General features: G+C 36.7%; 1 protein-coding gene across 3 annotated transcripts in view; it reads right to left on the reverse strand.

Moving 5' to 3' along the window:
* Positions 1 to 1031: 1031 nt before the first annotated feature.
* The window catches only part of LOC306884658 (uncharacterized protein), a 28736-nt gene continuing 3640 nt past the window's right edge, over positions 1032 to 26127 (reverse strand). For 2 of the 3 annotated variants that reach the window (XM_079440722.1, XM_079440723.1), the window contains exons 3-4: positions 6427 to 6484; positions 1032 to 1673 (exon numbers count right to left, since the gene is read on the reverse strand). In XM_079440722.1, coding sequence (XP_079296848.1) covers positions 1658 to 1673; positions 6427 to 6484 — 74 coding nt within the window. In that variant the 3' untranslated portion in view covers positions 1032 to 1657. The remainder of the gene's footprint in view (positions 1674 to 6426; positions 6485 to 26127) is intronic. The other variant, XR_013785467.1, reaches the window with a different exon arrangement.

The following is a 26127-nucleotide window of genomic DNA, read 5'->3' on the forward strand; positions in this document are numbered from 1 at the left end:
CTGTTCTGTTTCGTAATTTGTCAACAAAAATAAAAAAATCACAGGTTAATGAGCTTATCAAGTAACGTTTGCTGTTTTTAATACTGACAGTATACAGGAGGATTGATGGTTTGCCAGATGCATGTTACGTTCAGTGAGGGAACAAATATAAACTATGAAGTCCTCTCAAATTAAATGCAACAGTACCCGGTTTGTACTGTTGACCAGAAAAGATTCAGTTAAATACCTGGTAAGAAGAGAGGCATGATGGTCTATGTAGTCCAGTGGGATGACAAGTCTCTGAGTTTTACCTTTCAGTTATGGTCCAATAACAGGGAATGTGAGGGCAAGCACGTCTGGATTCTAACAGAGCCACACTCTTCCTTTTGAATCCACAGACAGACGGAGAAAAAAAATCTATTTTATTGGTGAACCATAAAATGGGTTTGGCAATTTCACAAAGCATTGAAATGGTCAAGATCTGTGAGCTTTGTGATTGGGCCGCTTGATTTCAGCAGCAGTGAGGGCAGAAGCATCAGACTCAAGAAGATTTGACACAATGGAAGCCTAAAGCGTCTGGCTACACAAGTCTCGGGTGCAGCAGCAGCAGCTTTCTATGTGCTTCTTTAACATCACACGACACTGCATCTACAAACAGATCAGTAATGGGATATTAAGAGACAGGAGGGGTGTTTTAGGACGCCTCCCACTTTGACTTTCGACTTTAGCAACTATAGATAGTTAAGAGTTTAACTACCGCACTTTACACATGGCTGTAGTCAACGTAATAAATAAACTGTTTTCACACAGGTCCTAATGAAAGCCAGGCAGTGATTGATATGACAATGTCATAATCATTCAGATTTCAGCTAAAATTTGATACTTGTGAGCCACTGACATTCAGTATTGCTCTTTTCCTCAAAACGGAACCCTTGTTCTTAGAGGCAAAAAACTGGTTTGGTAATAGGTATCTGCCTGTATGTGTAAAATGTTGGCACACTGCAAAAAAACTATTTTTATAAAAAATCTGTTTGTTTTTTTTTTCAGTAAAAATTGAATAAGACATGTTATGAGAGATTATATATAGCTTGTTTCCCTACAATATCTTGTATTATAATCTCTTAAAACAAGTTTTATAATATTTTATGCCTTTTAGCATAATTGATGTAGAATTTTATATTATGTATATTTATATTTTATTTGTTAGCATTGCATATTTTGTTGTTTTAAGCATAAATCTCTCAAAACTTTGGGAGGTTTCTGCTTACAACAAGAAAAAAAAAGTTACGATTGAAGTACAAAAATAAGTAGTGAAGGTAATAAAATTGAAAAACTTATTAACTCTTAACTCTTATTCTTAATGTCTTGTGCAGTTTAGTATAGTAGTATAGGATGTTTTTTTTTTTTTTTTTTTTACAGTGTGGATTGATTGTTTTGTGGTGACTGTAAACAAACTGGGTAAAAACTTTTAAAAACTTTCCCATTTCAAAAATTTTTTGTTTCGTCTGCTTCCGTTCACCAGTGTTGAGAAAGAGGGGGACGAGAGACACTGGCTGCGCAAACGTTTTTGTCCTTCACTCAGGCTTTTTCATTCTTGTCTTCCATTTCTGTCAGTGCAAGTTAAATGAAAGCAACAGGGATCATTTTCATAGCCCACTGAATCCAGTCAAGGTAATGGTCAGGAGGTATCAAAACTGTAGGGAGAAATATGCATTTGATTAGGATTTAATATGAAAAATGTTATGTAAAAATGTCAGTCTTCAAAACTCAGTAGCATGTAGTATTTTAGTATGCATGCATGCATGCATGTTTGTTTGTGTGTGTGTTTACAGATTTATATATCTTGGTGGGGACTTAAACCTGAATACACACAGACTCATGGGGACTCGTGTCACAGTGGGGACCTAAATTGAGGTCCCCATGGGTACAAAAGCTTATAAATCATACAGAATGAGTAAAAATCCACAAAGTTTCCTGTAAGGGGTAGGTTTAGGTGTAGGTAGATAGAAAATATGGTTTGTACAGTATAAAAACCACTACGCCTATGGAGAGTCCCTACAAGGATGACCAGACTCTCTGTGTGTGTGTGTGTGTGTGTGTGTGTGTGTGTGTGTGTGTGCATGTTTATGTGGTTTATGAAGACACAAATTTGTATAATGACATGGGTATGACAGAGGTATTACAATATGAAGGTGGTTTATGAGGACACTTCCTATGTCCCCGTAATTCAAAAGGCTTAAAAAACATACTAAATGGTGTTATTTTTGAAAATCTAAAAATGCACAAAGTCTCCTGTGAGGGCTAAGTTTAGGTGTAGGGTTGGTGTCGCTTATTTTGTTTACTAGGATGAGAGTTGCTGAAATCGCGTTTGGTCTCGTACTGTATCGTGTATCTTGTCAGTGTGTGCACTTGCTTGGCCATTTGTAGTTGATAAACAGGAAAGTGGGTTCAAGCGCCAGCAGAAGGCAGTGTAATGAAGTGGTCTTTAAGAGAAGCAGTCTATCAGCGGAAGTTTAAAATCAGCTCGTAAGTGTATTTACTTGTCTCAGTGTTTAGCGCATTTGCCGTTGCTAGGAAACGCTTATTTTGTTTACTAGGATGAGAGTTGCTGAAATCGCGTTTGGTCTCGTACTGTATCGTGTATCTTGTCAGTGTGTGCACTTGCTTGGCCATTTGTAGTTGATAAACAGGAAAGTGGGTTCAAGCGCCAGCAGAAGGCAGTGTAATGAAGTGGTCTTTAAGAGAAGCAGTCTATCAGCGGAAGTTTAAAATCAGCTCGTAAGTGTATTTACTTGTCTCAGTGTTTAGCGCATTTGCCGTTGCTAGGAAACGCTTATTTTGTTTACTAGGATGAGAGTTGCTGAAATCGCGTTTGGTCTCGTACTGTATCGTGTATCTTGTCAGTGTGTGCACTTGCTTGGCCATTTGTAGTTGATAAACAGGAAAGTGGGTTCAAGCGCCAGCAGAAGGCAGTGTAATGAAGTGGTCTTTAAGAGAAGCAGTCTATCAGCGGAAGTTTAAAATCAGCTCGTAAGTGTATTTACTTGTCTCAGTGTTTAGCGCATTTGCCGTTGCTAGGAAACGCTTATTTTGTTTACTAGGATGAGAGTTGCTGAAATCGCGTTTGGTCTCGTACTGTATCGTGTATCTTGTCAGTGTGTGCAATTGCTTGGCCATTTGTAGTTGATAAACAGGAAAGTGGGTTCAAGCGCCAGCAGAAGGCAGTGTAATGAAGTGGTCTTTAAGAGAAGCAGTCTATCAGCGGAAGTTTAAAATCAGCTCGTAAGTGTATTTACTTGTCTCAGTGTTTAGCGCATTTGCCGTTGCTAGGAAACGCTTATTTTGTTTACTAGGATGAGAGTTGCTGAAATCGCGTTTGGTCTCGTACTGTATCGTGTATCTTGTCAGTGTGTGCACTTGCTTGGCCATTTGTAGTTGATAAACAGGAAAGTGGGTTCAAGCGCCAGCAGAAGGCAGTGTAATGAAGTGGTCTTTAAGAGAAGCAGTCTATCAGCGGAAGTTTAAAATCAGCTCGTAAGTGTATTTACTTGTCTCAGTGTTTAGCGCATTTGCCGTTGCTAGGAAACGCTTATTTTGTTTACTAGGATGAGAGTTGCTGAAATCGCGTTTGGTCTCGTACTGTATCGTGTATCTTGTCAGTGTGTGCACTTGCTTGGCCATTTGTAGTTGATAAACAGGAAAGTGGGTTCAAGCGCCAGCAGAAGGCAGTGTAATGAAGTGGTCTTTAAGAGAAGCAGTCTATCAGCGGAAGTTTAAAATCAGCTCGTAAGTGTATTTACTTGTCTCAGTGTTTAGCGCATTTGCCGTTGCTAGGAAACGCTTATTTTGTTTACTAGGATGAGAGTTGCTGAAATCGCGTTTGGTCTCGTACTGTATCGTGTATCTTGTCAGTGTGTGCACTTGCTTGGCCATTTGTAGTTGATAAACAGGAAAGTGGGTTCAAGCGCCAGCAGAAGGCAGTGTAATGAAGTGGTCTTTAAGAGAAGCAGTCTATCAGCGGAAGTTTAAAATCAGCTCGTAAGTGTATTTACTTGTCTCAGTGTTTAGCGCATTTGCCGTTGCTAGGAAACGCTTATTTTGTTTACTAGGATGAGAGTTGCTGAAATCGCGTTTGGTCTCGTACTGTATCGTGTATCTTGTCAGTGTGTGCACTTGCTTGGCCATTTGTAGTTGATAAACAGGAAAGTGGGTTCAAGCGCCAGCAGAAGGCAGTGTAATGAAGTGGTCTTTAAGAGAAGCAGTCTATCAGCGGAAGTTTAAAATCAGCTCGTAAGTGTATTTACTTGTCTCAGTGTTTAGCGCATTTGCCGTTGCTAGGAAACGCTTATTTTGTTTACTAGGATGAGAGTTGCTGAAATCGCGTTTGGTCTCGTACTGTATCGTGTATCTTGTCAGTGTGTGCACTTGCTTGGCCATTTGTAGTTGATAAACAGGAAAGTGGGTTCAAGCGCCAGCAGAAGGCAGTGTAATGAAGTGGTCTTTAAGAGAAGCAGTCTATCAGCGGAAGTTTAAAATCAGCTCGTAAGTGTATTTACTTGTCTCAGTGTTTAGCGCATTTGCCGTTGCTAGGAAACGCTTATTTTGTTTACTAGGATGAGAGTTGCTGAAATCGCGTTTGGTCTCGTACTGTATCGTGTATCTTGTCAGTGTGTGCACTTGCTTGGCCATTTGTAGTTGATAAACAGGAAAGTGGGTTCAAGCGCCAGCAGAAGGCAGTGTAATGAAGTGGTCTTTAAGAGAAGCAGTCTATCAGCGGAAGTTTAAAATCAGCTCGTAAGTGTATTTACTTGTCTCAGTGTTTAGCGCATTTGCCGTTGCTAGGAAACGCTTATTTTGTTTACTAGGATGAGAGTTGCTGAAATCGCGTTTGGTCTCGTACTGTATCGTGTATCTTGTCAGTGTGTGCACTTGCTTGGCCATTTGTAGTTGATAAACAGGAAAGTGGGTCCAGCTGAATTGAAATGATCATTTGTTGGTTTGGTATAATAAAGGTTATTATACCGCGGCAGCGGTCGCGGCAGTCGTCGTGTGAAGCCCTCCTAGTGTGAAGACCAAAGAGTGTAAAGACCATCGACTCTACCGTGCGACTCCACCGGGCAGGGACACCGGCAAGGGATAGTAGTAGCTTTTTATTTAATTTTTTCATTGAAATGTTTATTATTGAAATGTTGTTGTTATATGCATGTGTTAATTTTATTTAATTTCTTTATTTTCTTAAATATGTGGGTAGATAGTATTTATAGAGTTGTAACTTTTTAGTTTTAGTTACTTTTTCTTATTTGTAAGTCGCTTTGGACAAAAGCGTCTGCTAAATGACAAAAGTAAAAAAGTAAAGAGTGTAAAGACCATCGACTCTACCGTGCGACTCCACCGGGCAGGGACACCGGCAAGGGATAGTAGTAGCTTTTTATTTAATTTTTTCATTGATATGTTTATTATTGAAATGTTGTTGTTATATGCATGTGTTAATTTTATTTAATTTCTTTATTTTCTTAAATATGTGGGTAGATAGTATTTATAGAGTTGTAACTTTTTAGTTTTAGTTACTTTTTCTTATTTGTAAGTCGCTTTGGACAAAAGCGTCTGCTAAATGACAAAAGTAAAGTAAAGTAAGTAAGTGTAGGGCAATAGCACACACAGTTTGTTCAGTATAAAAACCATTACGCCTATGGAGAGTCCCCATAAACCACAAAAACCAACGTGTGTGTGTGTAAAAACTGACTGATTTGTGCTTAGCAAATTCAGAGGGCAAACTGTCGCAACGATATTACGCAGCGCCTGAAAATAGAAAATAGGGACTATTTTCAGGTGCTGCGTACTATCATTGCGCCTGCTGCACCCATGGTACGGCAGCAAAGCTCCTTAATTATTACGCCAAAATAAGAGTATAGTTCCTAGCCATATCAGCCTAGAAAATTGCAACTTTTCATTTTCTGTCAGTCTTAGTACACAATGTAACTACAGAAGAGTCAAGCTTTAAATAGGAAAAATATCAAAACTCTTTGGTTATTTTTGAGTGAGATGCTAATGGTCTAATCAGATTCAATGATCTATGCTAAGCTATGCTAAAAGTGCTACCACCAGACCCGGAGATCGGCTGAATGGATTCGAAAACGGTAAAACTCAACTGTTTAACTGTTGGGGAGTTGGAAAATAAGCCTATTTTTTTTAAAAAGTGGAGTGTTCCTTTAATAAATAAATACCTTAACTGTTACATTTGATGAGTTTAATTCATCACTGCTGAATATAAATATTAATTTGTCCAAAAAAAAGTACTGACCCCAAACTTTTGAATGTTGGTGTATTACACTATTCTAAGTGTAAACACACACAAACACAAATATAGCCAATCAAACCAATCCTCTTTTGAGCTGATTTATGCATAAATAACATACTTGCACTGTACAGTACAGATGTGATCCTTACCTGTCCCAAAGCTTGACACTTCTACAGGAGCTGGTGCAACAGCCAGCCGATATCAGAGCTGCAGAAGAAAGGAATATATTGAGCATATATTTTAGATGGTTAATTTAATATTGATGGTACTATTAGCAAAATAACAGCTCCTCTAATAACTATATATGAACATAGTGCTTTCCAGGCTACACGGAGTTCCTCAGAAAAATAGTGAGCTTACTCACTGACTCAGAGATAATGATAATTATTCACTTGTTTATAGAAAAGCTAATTAACCCAAATAACTGTTTTACACTGCCTTTTTGTGTAAAAGGCGTGAGACAACCTATAATTTATAGTTATATCTTGTCCTTTCATTTGTTCTGTTTGGTTAATGGGCAGCACCAAGACATTTATTGTAAAAGGGAAAATACAATGTTTCAATCTGGCAAATGAGGTTAGCAGCACTGTCACAGCTCTCCACAATAAACCTGACTGAATAATAGTGATCTTTTTGTTTGAACCAGCTCACAAAAACGATTCACTAATGTATCAGACTGATACTGAATCCGACTGGAATGTTCACTGAAGCTTTGTTTTTTTTTTTTAAGAAAATGTATGGAAAGTTCTTGTTCCAGATTTGCATCGAGTGTATTTTTTGTATTTCCTATGTATTTTGATGCATTTTCAGGCATTTTGAGTGTGTGAGTGCTGTTGTAGAAATCTTTCTCTGTCCTGTTTTTGCTTATGTGCAGTTTAATTTTAGTACTATTTATAGGGTTTATTAGTATTTCAAATCAGATTTTATTTTTCGATTTTCAGTTTTCATTTCAATTTTTTAGTTTGAGTAATTTTGTTATGTGCTTTTGTCCTTTCTATTAATTTGTGTTTCATTTTTAATTTTGCGTTTTTATTTCAGCTTTACTTTTAGATGTTCAGCTTTTCATATTTGTATTTTACTTAAGCCTTATTTCTATTAACGAAAACCATTTTTAATAGTTTTAGTTAACAATAACAACACCGGTTAGGTGTTAAATAAAATAACTTTTTTTTGTTTCTCTTCCTTATGAAGGGCGCAAATATGCTAAAACAATGAAGTTAATCATGAATTACTATTGTTATTGACATTTAATTATTGAATGCTTTAACAGGCCTAGGTTCCTTTGATCAGTTGACCGAAGCTGTTTATTTGTTGCCTAAGATATTGACTTAATATTGATGCTAAGGTTTCAGAGGCTGGTATCTTACTAAAGCCGAGGTTTGATATTGATCCACTCCTAGCTAGTCACTTTGAATAACAACATTAGCTGGATGCATAGATGTATACATATAGCCACATCAATTTAGCCATATTTTTGAAGAATAAATAAGGATGTAAAATGGTAGGTTTAACAAGATAACATGCATGTTTTTGTCTTGTTGACACTGCTGTTTACAAGCGCACATGTACACACCAAGAGAGAGGATAAAAATAAAGGGGGAGAGAAAGAGAAACGGCGTGAGAGAGAAAAGCCTGCTCTAATCCGTGTTACGTACAGTGTGATTGCACCAGCAGGAGGTGTGACCCTGAGTGTCTGCTGATGAAAAAGTCAAGTTTCACTTCTGCAGCGACTCTGTACTGGAAGGACTCTCTCTGTCTTCCATACTGTGCAAGTCAATGGCTACCAGCAACTGTTTGGTTACCCACATTCTTCAAAATATCTTCTTTTGTGTTCAACAGAACAAATAAATTCATACAGGTTTGGAACAACTTAAGGGTGAGTAAATGATGACCAAACTAAAAACTTGAGGAACTATCCCTTGAAGGATCCTTGTGAACTCCATATTCACATACAGACTATAGAAATAGGTTAAGAGGTTCTTCAGAGCCAAACCAAAAGCAATCTGTTTCTCTATTGATTTATTTTGCTTAAGGCTTATTACAGAAATACTTCACTTAAGCCGAAAAGACCTGCATCCAGAGAGACACTGCACACACTTCAAGTGTTTGAAATAATTTCCTTTTGGGATCTTATGTGGCATCTTATCACAGAATGATTCAGAAATACAGTCTATAATGTAATAAAGGCTATGATGATTAAAAATGGCTTACAAATATACTTAATCATTATGAAAATACACAAGATGGCTTGAATAACACAGATAAACCATACGTATATATTGTCGCAGTAGAGTGTTTATTTTATTGTCCTTTAATTTCATCATTCAAAAAGTTTAAGTTTAAATCTTCTTTTTATTCAGTTACAGCAATAATGATGCCTTTATCCATATTAGGGATTTCCTGGAACATCATCAGTGTCACTTCTATGATGTGGAGTTTCTGCGTGAGGGCAGATGCATATGTGGAGTCTCTGGCGTCCAGTATGAATGAAACATACATTACATGTGTTTATAGCACTCAGTAATGGACAATTCATCCTATTTTATAAAAATAATAGCTCTTTTAGAAGAAATGTTAAGCAGACATATAAAAATCCATGATTTTTCCAGTGTACAGAGATAGATCTATCTATCTATCTATCTATCTATCTATCTATCTATCTATCTATCTATCTATCTATCTATCTATCTATCTATCTATCTATCTATCTATCTATCTATCTATCTATCCTAATGTTTTTATACCTACTACAGCTAGATTTGTTGTAATCTGTGAATTATGATGGGAAATTATAATAATACTGGTCTTGTACATATGTCCTCAAGCATTTTTGCCATTTGAAACACTTTCGAAATGCTCTGACATCACATTGAACTAAGTGGCAATTTAAATTGTAAGCAGAGTTTTGTTTTCGTTTTGATTGTTATTTGAAGGAAAAAGAAAAAGGAGGTCTCTCCAAGCCAGTTTTGTATATCCACCTTAAAACGGTGTATTCTACAGTATATTGCTTTGCTGGATAGCCATAATCATAAACATAAAATCATTTTCAAACCTGCAGTGATAATCAATAAGCATAATCAAATCAAGGAGCAACCAATGCCTCAAAAATACAGCTTTCCGTTCAGTAAAATGTTATAGACCTTATATAAAAAATAGAGAAAAAAGCATTTGTCTGTGTCATCCTCTTCTAGAGCTACAAATGGCTAAAATAAGTATGTATTTGGGAACAAACTTGGAAAGTGAATTATTTTACTGCAGAAAGATGCTGTTATGTGCAAAAATTATGCCAGAGTACTGCTAGTCAAAAACTTGCATTTGATGAAAATACCTGATCTATTTAAATCCTAATAGTGTGCGGAGCTCCATCAGTGCAAGGTAATAACATTATAATGGCGCTGAAGGAAGCAGAACAGTGGTACAGGAGATGAATGAAGGTGCTTAAACCTCTGACTCGCTTCTGTATATGTTGCATTTGTCAATATCTTTAATAAACACCCCTATGTTCAAACTGTCTCTGCCCTCTGCAGCTTCAAATGACTGCAATAAATTGTATACTCACAAACACATAAACCTACCCTGCCCTGAGAGAGACACACACTAATACTGGTAGTAGAGATGTTTTATGGTGCAAATGTTATTTGAGAATGTAAAACATTACGTCTATAATAAGCGCAGTGGCTTGAAGCTGTTAAAAGTCTCAAGAAAGAAAAAAGTCCATAAAACATGTAAGTATTTACTCCAGTTCAATGTGTTTGGAGTAGAAACTTTTCCTCAGGCAGCAATGAGTTTCTTTTTATTGACAGAGCTGCCTTTTTTAGCTTGTTTGTAACCTTGTTCTTCAATTAAGGCATTAAGCTAAAGTATGTGTTCTCGGGCATGGTGCTTGCATATAAAATATATTTGCTTTTCCTGAAGGAGATACTAGTACTTGCAAGACGGGGAAAAAAATATTTTGCTTTTTTTTCAGTTTAAGGCTTTGATTCTGCATAAATTAAATGCCACATCAGACCTGCTTTAAACTCAGCACAATGTGTTTTCTGTCAGTTCCATGAGAATCAACACATCCGTGACACAAATCAAAATCAGGTTGAATCAGAATTAAGCAAATATATACAAAGCAACAATGGCAATGCAGCATGCAAATTACAATGAAATAATCACTTTAGATTTTGAATTCAAAACATTCTCAAGGGGAGGTTTTAAAATTTGTTTTATATATTTCCAAAAGTATTAAGTTAGAATAATCAAAATGGAAAGTCTAAAAATACGGATATATTGGATATATAAATGTGGATACAGAGAGAACCTCTTACATTATAACTGTTGCATTTTCAATTGCTGTATTTTTACATATCAAAGACGTCAAAATAATCATTACTCAAATACACAGTTGAAAGAATAGTTCACCCACAAAAATTTGATTTATCAGAACAGATTTGAAAAAATGAGGTATTACCTCACTTGCTCAACAGTTGATCCGCTGTAATAAATGGGTGCCGTCAAAGCAAATGATAAAAACATCACAATAATACACAAGTAACAAAGACCACTTCAGTCCATCAATTAACATCTTTTGAAGCAGATGTGTTTGTAAAAACAAACTCATCAAAGAATTTTTACGTTTCAAACTGTTGGTTCTGGCTAAAATATGAGGCCTCTATCTACAATGTTGCTTATTCCAGTGAGAAAGTCATCTTGTCTGAATCAGGAGAGGAATATGCACAGATCAGTCTGGTTTTAAACCCAAATGTTGGTGAATTTTGATGTGAGAGGACAACAGGGGATGGGCTTTTTTCTACATTATTATAGATTTTAGCTCATATTTTGTCTAAAAGGTTCAGTTTAAAGTTAAAAAGCCCATATAATGGATTTGTTTCTTACAGACATGCAGCTTTTCACTCTACAAGATGTTAATTGATGGACTGTAGTCATGTGGATTACTTCTGATGATCACATTCTGATGCTAACGGCCCCATATCAAGTCATCCTAAATTTATCCAAATCTGTTCTGATGAAACAAAATCATCTACATCCTGGTGGTTCTGAGGGTAAGTAAATTTTTAGCTAATTTAAATTTTTGGATAAACCATTCCTTTTGGTCAAACCTAACTATTTTTGTGTAATCTTTTTTTTTTCCTCTCACAAAGATATGTTTGAGATTAAATACTTGGTGGACCCCTTGAGTACCACTGTGGATCTACAAAACTAAGTTTGAATGCAGTTAAGTGGTCTGTGATGAATTAGTTGCAGAAAACTATAGAGAAGATAAGGGAGAAAACACAGAAATAAGAAGAATTTCAATACAATGGCTCCTTGTAGCAAAGTAATGAGCAGTGTGGTGTTGTTCTGGGAATGTATTGGAAGTGTCTGAGCAGCACTGCAGTAGAATCTTCATTAACATGGGAGGAGCAGGTGTGCTCCAGCAGGAGATGCAGACAGGACACTGATACTCACTTTCTCAGGCTCTATGTGGCCGTTTTTGTGCATCTACTGTATGTAAATGCATGTTAAAGTGATGAGGAGACAAGAGGCTGATTCAGTGATGTATGTTATCTTCTTCCTTTATAACTAACCCACGTCACTGACTCTGCTTCTTTCTCTATCTTCCTCTTTTGTTTTTCCCCTCACCTCTGCTTTAATCAGTCAGTATAGGGCTTCCCTGCAGTCCTTCACAAGGTCAGCTGCTGGGCCTCTCATTAAACAGTCCCATCAGCCATCTCTCTAACTCTCTCATCATCTGCGCCAGTTCACACTGCAGTCCGGCCTTTCAGGTTAAAATGAGAACAGAATGAATATTCCTACGAGAAGCAGTGTAGCAGACACAAATCAATACCTCTCAGTCTCTTAGAAAGAAGCATGGGACATACTTGCTCCAGTTTCAGGCCGTCATGTATATATTTTCTCACATTTCCATGTTGACAGAGGCTTCAAGTGTAAGATGTGATAGTGGCATAGCTTTTGTTCAGCATGCAAGAGGAACATGGTTCAAATCCAGACATTTTTTAAACGAAATCTAATGACCACCATGTATTTTCTTTGTATGAAAATTAACACCAGTGACATAAGCAAAATGTTTAATTTTGAGCTATATCAGACAATGGATGCATTTTTTTTATTTATTTTTTTATTTTAATAACATTGCTGTCTCTTTGCTACTTAATATCCTATATAGTTTTATCATTTTTTCAGTGTGGTTCAAGGCTTATGCCCTCTGCTGCCATAGAAAAGCCTAAACCTTTCAGATCAGTGTTTGGAAGCAGAGTGGAGAGTGTCAGAAAGGATAAAGTAGCCTTGTGAGTCAATAAGCATACAGGAACAATATTTTCCGCATCAGTCCACTGGACCTTTGGCCTGTTTGTTAGAGGTTGAATGGAAAGATGATAAAACGGAAGCGAAAAGAGAAGTGACTGTCTTTGATGTCCTCTGAGCAGACACGGTATTCTGTTGTTCAAAGAACTCTCTCTCTTTCACACACACACGGTAGTCACTTTTTTGAAGAGACCATCCTGCAATTACAAGGAGACAGCTCAGAGTCAGACAATACAACTACATCTGAATCTATCAACACACACACTTAGTTCTCTGCATATTATGTGCAGTATCGTTATCAGAGAGACACTGTAATCCAAAAAATAGCCCAAGGTGCCTTTCAGGATACATTTATCAATATATTAAGGTCTGTCACTTGAATTCAAGGGGCCCAGGGCCAAATTTCATGGATGAAGGGCGACGAAACTTATAAAACACTCATTATTCAGTTATTCCTAGTATATTTACATGTTTGAAGTACACATTCAGATTATTGATGAATCAATAAGTGCATCACAAACCTTGCTGCACTAGCTATATCAGTGTGTATTAAACTCCAGCAATGCTTTAAGAACTGAAATCTGCATTTTAGTGATCTGATGTTCCAGGTTAGAGATTTGATAATAATTACAGATTAATGTGATTTGCAGAAAATATTGTCCCTTTGTATGGCTGCCAGTTTACAGATTTATTTCACATTTATTTCATTTGTATTCTCGTTGTGATTTATATTTCTGCAGACTATTTGAACACTGGTTTAAAATTGTTAGCAAAATCGTAGACTATACAGTACCACAGTAGGTAATACTTTGTGGACAAGGGTCTTTTTATGTCAGCTGCAATAGAAACGGTCAGGAGTTCAGGTTTGAGGAGCACATAAATATTAATGCTTTAAACGCTCTAAAACAAAACATAATGGGAAGGGATTGACTTCAAAGTGAAAAGCTAATGAGACGAGGAGGAATAGCCTGTTGGCTTACTTAACAGAATGTTCTGGGAGAAAACTTGATCGCTATCTTAAATGCACTGTGCTCCCTGCTGCCCTTACGAGGAATGAATGACAATGAGCCACAATTTCCCACCACTGCTGGGATCCTCCGGTCATCCTATATTCCCCACTGGACAAAGTCAACCCTTAATGAGCTTCTTTGCAAATAAATCTGAAATCCGGACCCTGCTGACCTCACCAATTTCCTACTGCAAAAGAGGACTATAAGCACATCTGCGTGACTATTTTTTTATATCATGATACCCTCCACACTGTGTTTGTGCTGTCATGAAGTATCAAACAATGGGAAGCCATCAAGGAAATCAGGTCAGTTAAGAGATTAAATCACTATTTGAAAAAAAACAGGGAGCTCAAATAGTTTACGCAATGTACTTTCCCTCAGGGTAAATTATACAATAATCACTATTCAGAGTGAAGACAGTCTGTCTCTGCAGCACACAGGAACACACTCTCCTAACAAGCACAGGAGAGAGTCTTCCCTGAGGAGAACCTTTTCTCATAGGTGTACAAAGCCCTTATTGCAAAGGAGATGAGGCAGAATTCCCCTATAGATGGCAAACAGTTGAAAATGGAGGTTTAAATGGTGAAAAGCAATTCTTAATAAGAGAACGGACATATATTCTGACATATACACGCTCACACACTGGTAGAGGGTGGGCCGCTCTACTGACCCAGCTTCTAGAAGCAATTTCCCTGAAGCACCAGTGTTCATCCCAAAACACAGCAGTACTTCAGATTTTCCATAAATGCTCTGTGTGTCCCCAATAGAGATTAAGCACATACTGTACTTTAAAAAATGACACCTCAGATAACTGAAAACCTGAGTCTCTTCATCATTTGAGACCATCTGCACAAACTAAAACACACAAGATGACATCTTTCTCTGTACATGTTCAAGTGCTACATTTTCACAATGGCTTTTATGGTTATTTTGAAATCAAGTGGAAGCCATTTTAAAATGCCTTTGGTGTGAGAGACCCGGGTTCGAATCCACTGTGAGACACCAATGTGTCCCTGAGCAAGACACTTAACCCCTAGTTGCTCCAGAGGCGTGCGACCTCTGACCTATATAGTAATTGTAAGTCGCTTTGGATAAAAGCGTCAGCTAAATGAATAAATGTAAATGTAAAAAAGCTGTTTATGGCTTTTGTAGGGAAAATTTTGAAAGTGTGCTTGCTAATCTTATCTGTTGAGAAAAGATGGATAACAGTAATATTAAATGGATTATTTACTCAAAATTCTGTCATTATTTACTCGTCAGTAAAAAATGCTTCAAGCTATTTACTGAAAAGTCTGACTCAAAACTTATTCTGAAGACAGTAGTACATACATCTGGAACACTTTTTTATATCTATGGTGTTTTAATTATTGAATGCTCCAGCCACTAGTTCAATTCACCCTTCACTGAGAGTTTGATTGACAGGTGGTCTGACCAATCATAACACCGAATCTGCAATTTTGTCCGACAAACAAACCAGACTAAGAGAGAAGTTTAACGTCGGTGGACTTGACAGTTGAAACAAGATACGTTCAGATGTTCATTCATGTTTATTTCATGCTATAACTAGTAAATATAAAAAGATGATTGGTTCACGTGCCGTTTGAACTGAGGTGCTACAGTGATCTGTCACGACACATTAAAAAGCCACAAAATTGACAACATTTGAAAGCTGAGACTTTGTTTCATACCAAAAGTAACCTGTTCTGTCTTGTCTATTGGCGTGCTGTCATTGCAATGCAATGTAAATTTCACTGTGTGAGAAGGTATGGCGTGAGAGCGCCACATGGCTTCTCGCACGTAGCAGCAGTTACTAAGGGGGGAGGGGGTTTTGCAAAGGGTCAATTGGAGTAATAATGATCAAATTTACATTTATTAAGCACAATAAACACATTTTGCCTGTGTGTATGGATTATGGCGAAAGTGACAGAGGAAGGCAGATGAGCAGCTTGTGTTGTGACCCTGGGTGTTCTGGCATGTCTGTTTTTACTTAAAGATCTAAAGGTTGTGTGACTGACATGTGCCTCTGGATTCAGCTGTACAGATGACATCATGTCCTCCCTGTGACGACTCTGTGAGTAGCTTCCACACACATTGTGGCTTTTTCCAACTCGCATGTAAAATGAGCAGGATGTCCAAATTATTAGTATTCGGGATACTGCAGGAAAACAATGCATGGATGACTAACTACATCTGCTGTGAGTGTTCAAATAACAGTTTGCTGGTCTGTTCAATGGTTTTAGAGAGGTTTTGCATGTTTCAGCCTGGCTAGGCTGAAAGACCATCTAAGACCAGCAAACTAACTAGATTTAAGTTTTTTTATTATTTAAATATATTATATTATTTTTATATATATATATATATATATATATATATTATATTATATTGCATGGACAGGGAATGAAGAGCCCTGAATTCATTGTGGTTAAATTGTACTTTCATTGTACTTGTTTATTATTGTTGTGGTTATTGTCAACAATGGTGTGTCACAGGTCATTTCCCTGTCCTCTCAGCTGTTATACTGTGTTTGTAACACGTGCTCTTTAATTGCATGCACAAATGTAATGGCGTGCTGTATATAATTTCATATTAAAACGCAAATAAAGCTACAAGCATGCAATGTCATAGTTAGCCTATGTCATCAGTTAAGTCATTAAATTACCAAAAAAATGATTAAAGCTGCCTTACAATTGTGCATGTAAGTATTTGTTATGAATGAGTCACATTTTAAAACATGTCTCTGAAATGCAGTGGTTTTCAAAACTGTTCTGGAGCAAAACTGTCTCCCTCATCTAACACGCCCGATTCAACTTGTCAGCTCATTAGAGACTTTAGGGCCTGAAGCATGCCAGAAAATGTAAAGAGTTGTAAATGTGTGTCATGTTCAGCAGCAGTAGCTCTTAAAGTCGCCAAAATAACCTAATAACCCAACTGTGGTGATGCCTGTCATTCAAAGAACAAAAGAAAAATGGAGGGAGGAAATCACTTTTGTAGCTTTTAATATTCAATATTTAATTTAAAATTTAGTGTTTGATAACTTTATTCAATTTCTTTATGTACTTGCTGAAGGGCACAGGTAGCTAAATATGACATTTATTATAATGTGCTTATGTGAGATTGATTTAAGTTAATTTAAATTAGAAGTTGTTCATTTTTTTAAGTCTAATAAATGTTAAAATTGATAGCTCTCAGTTATACTGATGAATGGCTATAGTCAAGGATTAAATATCAGGGAGAGAAAAACTATTTCAGACATCAGTTGTATTGGTATCAGTGATACCTTCAGTCATAAAAAGATGCCATTAAACGTATTACAAATATACTGTCTTTGTTGTTTCTACACTAATGTGAAGATTGAATGTGAAATTATTTCAATATTAAAGTATATTTTAAAACTTTAATATTAGGTGCGATTAATTGCAATTAATCTTGATCAATTTCATAAAGAATGTGAAATTAATTACTTTTTAATGATTGACAGCACTATAGTTTTCACATAATTTATCAACAGTTAGGAAGTAAGTTCTGAATTTAATTTAGTACATACTCAGAAATTGTACGAAATTAGACATATCCTTGTTCTCTTCTAAAACTTAGTGAGCCGCCTACTGTCTCTTAATGATCAATAAATCTAGTAAGTGATTGATTTAGAATGTATAGGCAGCAATACAATACTCAGCATAATAATACATAGCAAAATTGTGTAAAATAATGTAAACTTAATTACACTAAACTATTTTCATAATTGAATGAAATATAACTTCAATTTCTCTTTTGTCATCAGCCATATTGGATTTTTTTTCCTCCTGTGAACTTATTGCAGTGCATTCTGGGATTCCACTGATGACGCCTTATAATGCAGCATCTGTAGGCACCTCACTAGGTTTTGAAATTGAGTCTAAATTACCCTTCAATATTTTTCACATGTTTTGTATGTATATCTCCATCCATCCATCTTTTCCTCTGGCTCTGAAGATTGTAATTCCCTGATATGATGAAATATTTATGAGCATAAATTGAAAAAGGGGTCATTTAGTGTGGCTGTATTTTCCAAACTCCATCAGCACATTATGAATTTCAAAATGCATGTCAGGTCATGCATTCAGATGATTTATAAAGAGCGCAATAGCACTGTTTATGCTGAAGGGAGTCCATAAATACCCACAGTTAGCCTGCACACTGCCCTCCTCCCACAGAGAGCACTGCATGGTTTGAGGTTCCTCCCTGAGTATTACCTCTCTCATCTGCATAGAAATTTCATTAATTTTAATGGTCTTACAAATTGCCTGGCTCAGTTGCCCAATTTCATTTTGTCCAAATCTTCTTTTATTGTCTGTGTAGATTCGGGAGATGGAAAGCGAGGGTCTGCCTCTGAGCTAGCTGGTCTCTTCTAGCTTCCATTGCTTCTATTACTGTTAACTGCATGTGCGTGCACTTGTGTAAATAGCTGTCCACTCGAAAAAGTAGTTGAATCACAGTGATTGATTTCATCTGAGTGGGTTTTCTAAAGATTGGAAACAAAGTGTAGCCTTGCTACACTGCAGTGTGCCAGGAGGAGAAGCAAAAAAGAAAATACAGTATACTAATATTGCACTCATAATGCAAGATGGTTGCGTAATATGACTCACAAGCTGAGGTAGACTGCTGCTTGTGCATCACAATAAGCACAGAGACCTAAAGATGGAAAGATTTTGGTTTAATATTTTATTACACTAAAACCACACATTGGCATCATTGCTGTGAAACATTCCTTAAATAGTTTTATACATTCATATGTATATATGAATACATATGAATGTATAAAACTATATAAATAGGAAGAAAGGTTTAGTACAAGAGCTAAGTTGCTCTTCTTTTCCACATTGAAAGCATACACAGCATGCTGCTCTCTGAAGCTGATACATGAGTGTCCTACAGTCTTTTTCTGCCTATGCCTAGAAATGTGACCCGGCTGTATGAGCCAAGAGCAAAAGTGCAGTGCTTTCACCATGAAAAAGAGTTTCACCTCACTCCCTGTCCCGCTGTCTCTCTGTTTCTCTCTCTCAGTCTATCTCTCACTTTTCACTTCTATAGCACAGCAGTCTATTCCTGCCCATACCACAGTTCACAAAATCTCCAGTCAGCAATAAACATAAACATGCATACAAAAACACATGCTAGATAACTGTGATAAAGTCCATATATTTCCTGAACTGACAGTGGCTAACTTCTAAAAAAATAGAGTGTGAAGTAGTTTTTCAAAATAAGAAGTTCAAGGTTTAACTAACAAACATAGCTGCTACAAATGCTAGTGTTAGCATGTCTGCTAAAATTAATTATTACTCCAGGCTGGTTTATGCTGGTGAATTTGGTGCTTACCAGCTTAAACTGATTAGCCTATGTAGCCTTCCACGTCTTTGGACTCAAAAAGCATCTTTCTCTCGAGACTGATATTCAAAAGTAGGTCTATATTCAGAATTGTTTTCAATATAAACCACAAAGACTTTGTTTTTTAGAAGGGCTTACATTCTGCTGTCTTTCACATAACAGCTCTAGATAGTCACTAGCAGATCTACAGTAATGCACAATCTTACCTGGGCTTAAGCCCAGATTCCCGGGCTGAGGAAAGGCCCATTGTTGTTGCAGATATGTATGACACATTAAAATTGATCACCAGAATTTACAATGTGTTGCTATGTTTTTGCTGTTATCTCTTTGAGTGTGTACCTCTGAGAAGGTGGAGATTTGTGAAGTTGAGCACTGAATGCTCTTTCCTGACCACACTGTTGTCACAGCTCCTGACCATCAGTGTGAGGAGAGAGCTGCAGACACGGTGACACAGCCAGATAAAATGAATGAGATTTAATGAGAGCAGAGTGGAACGGAGCTAATATACAGCTACACACATTGTTGATATTCAGTATATATCTGGCCATTAAAATAAATTATTATTCCTTCCTTGTCTTGTACCTAGAGTAGGCCATTCATGCATGCTAACACTGAAAACTGAAAGGGTTCTATCTATGAGCAGGTCATCATGTATAATGCAGATGTAAGTTGACAGTAGTTAGTCTTTCCTAGCTTGCTAATACCATCCTACTAATGTTTATTTTATATATTCTGGCCTCATGGCCTCATCCTTCTGAGCAATTCACAAGGGGAACAGCGTTTCTTTATTTTTATTTTTTAAACTGGTAGAACATAGCAAACGCAATGTCATGGGTTCAGTTCTGAAGGAATGCATGGACTGATAAAAATGTATTTACTCTATTGTTCAAAAGTTTGGGATTTGAGATTCAGTATGATTTTTAAATGTTTTTGAATGAAATATTTCATGCTTACCTAGTGGTATTAATACACTCTTAAAAATAAACGTGTTTCAAAAGGTTCTTCAAGCGATGCCATAGAAGAACCATTTTTGGTTCCACAAAGAACCATTGGTCCCACTTTATATTAATTGGCCTTAACTACTATGTACTTGCATTTAAATTAATAATTTAGTACAATGCATTTATTGTATACATACATGTTTTTACATTGTATTTATATTTAAAAAATACCTGCTTGTAATTACATCTGTAATTAATTTCTGTAATTACATTTATAATTACACTGTTGATCTATCCCTTACCCCTTAACCCAACCTAAAACCTACCCATACCACCAAACCTGTCCCTAACCTTATCCCACCTAAATAGCACCAAAAGTGTATTGCAATACAATATGAACACAGTAGGTACATTGTACTTATTTGTGATGTAAGTACATAGTCGTTAAGGCCGCTTAATATAAAGTGGGACCGAACCATTCAGTCAAAGGTTCTTTAAAGAACCATCTTTTCCTTACATTTTAAAATCTGAAGAACCACAAAGATCCTTTTGTGAAACAGAACGTTAAAGGTTATAGGTTCTTTATGGAACCATTTAGACAAAAAGGTTCTTCTATGGTTCTTCTTAGGTTCTTCTTGTATCTAAATTAAATGTTTTCAGTTTTCATATTTCGGAAAATAATTTTCAGAAGCTGAATTTGAAGCTGAATTTTCAGCAGCCATTAGTCCCGTCTTTGGGGTCACATGATCCTTAAGAAATCACTCTAATATGCTGATTTGGTGCTCAGGAAACATTTACTATTGAGTCTTATTATTATCAATTTTACAAGCAGTTGTGCTGTTTAATATTTTTGGAAACTGTGATATTTTTTTTGAGTATTTGAATTCAAAATAGCTCAAGTATGTATTTTTGTTTTACTCTGGCTGTTTCTCAATATGCGTTCTTCAGCGATCTTGCGTCCTTGTGTTCTCGTTCTACGTCATCATTAACCGCCGAAGTTCAGTTCCAATTCTCAAGAACGCAAGTATAGAGGATGCATGAAAGTGCCCGGATATGTTCTTGAAATTGAGGATGCATCGAGTGCAGACTTGAGAGAATCGAGCCGTTAGAAATCCCAGAAGACGCTGCGTGCTGCAAAGCTTTAAACTCGCTCTAGCAAATACTTGACGGCTCTTGAAGTTGAAAGTAAACATTTATCTTTTTTTTTTTTTTGCTTAATTTTAATAAAGTTAAAAGACCTGGAGAAAGTCTGCATTTTTATTGGCATATTAAATTCATCTTAATAGTTAAACATATAACGCTGTAAAATAAAACACAATACAATTATATGAAAGTAATATCTATAATAGTATGAAATGTTTTAATAAGTTATGACATTTAAATGGTATGCTATATGTATTGTTCACTGGCCACTGCTTATGCTGAGACTATGCGGTCAGTTAAGCAAGAACGCAGTACATCTCAATTCTCATAAGTGTGCGTTCTGTGTCCTCGCGTCCTTCCGAGTTCGCTCTTCCAAGGAAGCCTGGCAAGACCGGTCTCCATGAGAATGCAAGTCCGTTCTTTGCGTTCTTGGAATTGAGAAACAGCCTCTGTCTTGTTTTACAATAAAAATATCAATGCTCTATTACGTCAGAATGCTTATTGCAGGGTTAACTATTAAACTATTGACCTATTTAACCTTTTAAACTGAAATACCAATACTTGCAGTGACTTGAACCACTAATTCACCACAACACACAAACACCAGCCACTAGTACATACTTGTCCCTTTGAAAGGTCAACACACTTTCATAAAGACGTGTGTAAACACCTTCCCATTAACTGGACATTGATTTTTCCTAGAATGAGATCCTATTTTCTCAGCATTTCCAATGAAAGTAAACCTCTTAATGTCTGTATATATTTTTCTTCTGCTTCTATAGAACACGCATAATGTTAGGTTAAATGTGGCCCTTCGGGCTACTGTATGAGCCCATGAAAGAGATCTGCAGATTGGGTAATAGCTCTGCAGGGACCCTGACCACTGCAAGCCCTCATGTTCCCTATCTCTGAGTTAGCAATCAATGGTTTCTACCTTACGCCTTGAGCCAGCAGGAAGATACACAGGGAGTTCTAGGTAGATAGACAGCTGGCTCTGGCCCTCTCAGCATGAATTCCTAATATCTAACATAATCTCTCCATGTTGGCGGACAGCACAGAGGCTAGTATTAGTAGAGATGGTACTAGGTTTCATTAGGAACACAAGGCTTTTGTTGGCACAATTGAACGTCTTCCAGGGAACGGGAGAGATCAAGGGCTAAATATGAGATGAATAATATATATCATTTTCACTGAGATTAATTAAACTATTATTGTAAAATATGGGCCACCAGCCAATAATTGGGGTTGACAAAGCATCCTGAACAAAGACACTAACTGTCTTGTACAGTCTTTATCTCTTACAGAGGCCTCTGTTAGAATAACTAAGCAGTAATTAAGCATATGCCTTGTATACATGACTTCATTGAGTTTAGGTTTCATTACTGGTTTACATTGGTTACACATGGTTTATAATTTCATTATGAGAAGGCAGCTTATTTTTTCTTTCAGATCTCAAGAGTAATACACAAGTTAGCTCATTCTTGACAAAAAGAAAGTCTGAAGCACACTGTGGAAGTGAAAAATACTCTGCTGATACAAAAAGAAAACAAATGTCCAAGTCTAGCAGCAAATACCAAATTATTACAGTTATTTTAAACTGTAGGAGGTTTATGCATTGCTCCGTGAACTGCAGTTTATGAAAAGAAGTAATTCAACACTCATTTTAGTTTGATTTATGTATTTGGCAGACACCTTTATCCAAACCGAGCTACTTTGCATTCAAGGTATACATTTTATAAGTTTACGCATTTCTTTGGAATCAAATCCATTGTTAGTGTTATGCTCTGCTTTTTAAGTTATTTGGTGTGAACATGTACATATTGATATATACGGGGCAGTCCATATCACATCAGGCTGTTTCTAAGGCTGATTTAAGGATGATAGATTCTAATATTTTCACAATTTTTTGCCCTGTTGAATTATTTATTATTTCTAGGTCAAGGGGTATGATATTTCAACCATTATGACTGCAATCCACATACAAATTAATAGATGATAGATCGCTATCCTCCTTAGGGTAAAAATATGCAGATATTTCAGTGAATTTATTTCACTGTGTACCCACAGATAAGCAGTTATTGAAAGTATAACACCACCTGCATTGCTTTTCGATGAACTAAAATGATGTAGCGGTCAATGCTGCATTTATCTCATACTAAATAACTTTCCACTGTCTATTCCACATATCTTAAATTCAATGTTTCTCCTCTTTGTTGCAGTAGCAGAAAGCCTAAATCAATTGCTCACTTGTGCGCTAATGAGAGCTCAATACACAAACACTGTAGCTCTCCACTTCCACGAGTCTGTTCACCTACAGTATTTTCCCCAGAAACAGTCTCATCAGCTTCGTTTTCTACACCACATGTAGCACATCGAAATTACTTTGTGCCAAAGTCCACATGACAACGAATAGATTATGGAATTAGCAACCGCACACGGTGATCACAGGGGGGGCTAAATTGCTGTCTGTTTAGGACACAGCTTAGCAGGATTAGAATTTTTCATTAAACCATAAAACAAGCAGACAGTCATTAATTATGGCTGAGCATTCAAGATCAGTCATTGGCCAGGTCGCAAAGAGCTGAGTAGATTTAATTTAGTACCAGGCTTCTGAGAAATGTTTCCTAACTGTTACACAACCCCTCGCTCCCCAGCAAGAGAGCAAAAAACAGCCGTCTGATGCCAGCCGCGATCGCAAGGGCCTTTATCTCCTGAGAAATGAAAGGAAAAGAAATTAAATTCCACTTAAATGTCAAGGCAAGCAATTAGATATGTATTCCACAGATTGCAAATTAAATTACTGCAAAGGGCCAAAGCCTTGTACCACCACATCAGCCTGGAACTACGACGAAAGCCCACAAAGCGTGAAGCGTTAACAGCCAGCAGTGCTTGTTCTGTGTCACATTACCAATGAAAATGCAGCTGAGCTACAGCATTATTCATTATTTACGCAACACACTGACGGACGGTCTGATTGATGGACGGTATGATTTCTCAACATTGGGCCCTGAGGAACATTTACAGTAGATGGAGACCCCATTTAAAGCAGAAAGGCTGTAGAGCTATATTTAGAGAGAGGTCAGTCAAGGTCAAATGCAAGGTCTTCTGTGGATCGGGGCGGGATATTTTAGAATGCACTTTGTTGTTCTGACCCTTCAAGCTTAACTCCATAGAAAAGACGCAACTCGAGTAGAAAGTACTCAGAAAACAAACTTGAAAAGACAGTTTACCCAAAAACAAGAATTCTGTAATAATTTATGGTGTCAGTCCAAACCTGCCTTTTCTTAGTGGAATTTTTATTTTTTTCTCTACATTTAGTGAAAGTCATAAAGGTTAGGAACGAAGCGTGAGTCAGTAATGACAGAACTTTTTCATTTTGGGGTAAACTAACCTTTAAACCTTGTTCGTTGCTTTCCCTGAACTCAAAGTAACTTCTGTAATCCAATTAAGTTAAGCAGTTATGGCTCTTATGAGATATAGGTCTTATGAGAATTTATTATTTGTTAAGTAAATGTCAAAGTGCCCCAAATATTTTGCTTGAAGTTCTAAGTTTTTAGATTTATAAACATCTTTAAAAGCAAATAACATTTGAAGTCCTTCACAGAAAACTTAAAAGTTTCTCTTTAAATCAGACTGCTTGCAGCTGTTATTTTACTGATATACATTTATTATGCCTAGTAATCAAAAAATCATTAGAAAGTGACAAAAGGGAAATAACATGCCTTCCTTTCTGCTTTCATCACAACTCTTGACAGAATGACAAACCATATAAAGAGTTTCGTTGGTAAATCTGGAAAAGAAAATGTTTCATGTAACTGTGGGTTTGAATTGCACCAGGAGAAATCAAATATGCTTTTTAAACATTCACAAACCTCTTTTTATTCTGTTTGTTCTGCAATTCAGAGAATATGAATCTGCCAACAAGTGGCCTACACCAGAACCTCTCTGAACATATAGATACTGACCACCTCATGTTGACTATAGAGCAGCTGGTTTGGTCAAAGCCAGAAACATCAGTTACTGTGGACTGCAGGACACACCACAGGAAGGGAGGAGAAAAAGAGAAATCCAACAGTCAAAACCTTTTTAAGGGATAATCCAGGCTTGCTGGCCACGGCCAACAGGGATGAACTATAATTCCCTGCTCAGAATGTGAGCATGTGGTTCCATGAAGAGTGTTTTTTTTGTTGGTTTTTTTTACTGATTAACCAAAGAATTTTTTATTTTTTTTTTATGTGTATTTATGACTAATTAGACACACTGGGGATTGTTAGTCTCCACTGAAATGCAAGTTCTGAAGCAGTAAGCACACTGAAAAGTGAGGATATGCACCAACCCAGAGCATCAGTGGAAAAGTTTAATTGGATCTGCACTATTAGGAAAAGACAGTTTTAGTCTGAATAAATAATGGAAGAACACAAATGTGTATCTCAAGAAAAGCAAGTGATTATAAGAAGGAAACGAGAAAGCGAATGAAAAGAGAACAATATCTTATTCTCTCTTTGTTAGCTTGTGGTGTCAAAAGACATAAATCAGCAGCAGGATGGATCTCAGTACAGGCTGTCTGGTACCAAGCTTGCATACTAGGCCTTTGTGCACTCAAAGAACAAACAAACCACAGGACATAAGATAAAAGTAGCTACTAAATCAACCATTCATCTGCCAGGAAGGATGCTTCAATAATTCTCCCATTTTATCACGATGTTTATGTACAATCTATAAATCAAAGAGTCACATTTGAAACCATCCTTCATCAGAACAGCAGCACTATTTCTAGTTTGAGATCTGCAGAGCATCCATTTAGGTCAGTGAACTCAGGTGTTAATTAACAACTGTTATTTTCCTATTGTTCTGCACACATTCATGTAATTTGTTCACTGCAGCTTTTCTGATATGTCAGCATCTGTTCACAAAGCTATGAAATTTATATTCTAAGCAAATTCATTTTTAATTTGTAATTCACACCAAGATGATTCCCATCATTTTTCTTTAATCAAGTAAAGTGTAATTCTGACAGGATACTATAACTTAGATTAGTATTAGGTAGCTCAAACAGCAGCACCAAAGCCATTGGTTTGAACTC

Source organism: Barbus barbus, assembly GCF_936440315.1.
Source record: "Barbus barbus genome assembly, chromosome: 18".
Taxonomy (NCBI): Eukaryota; Metazoa; Chordata; class Actinopteri; order Cypriniformes; family Cyprinidae; genus Barbus; species Barbus barbus.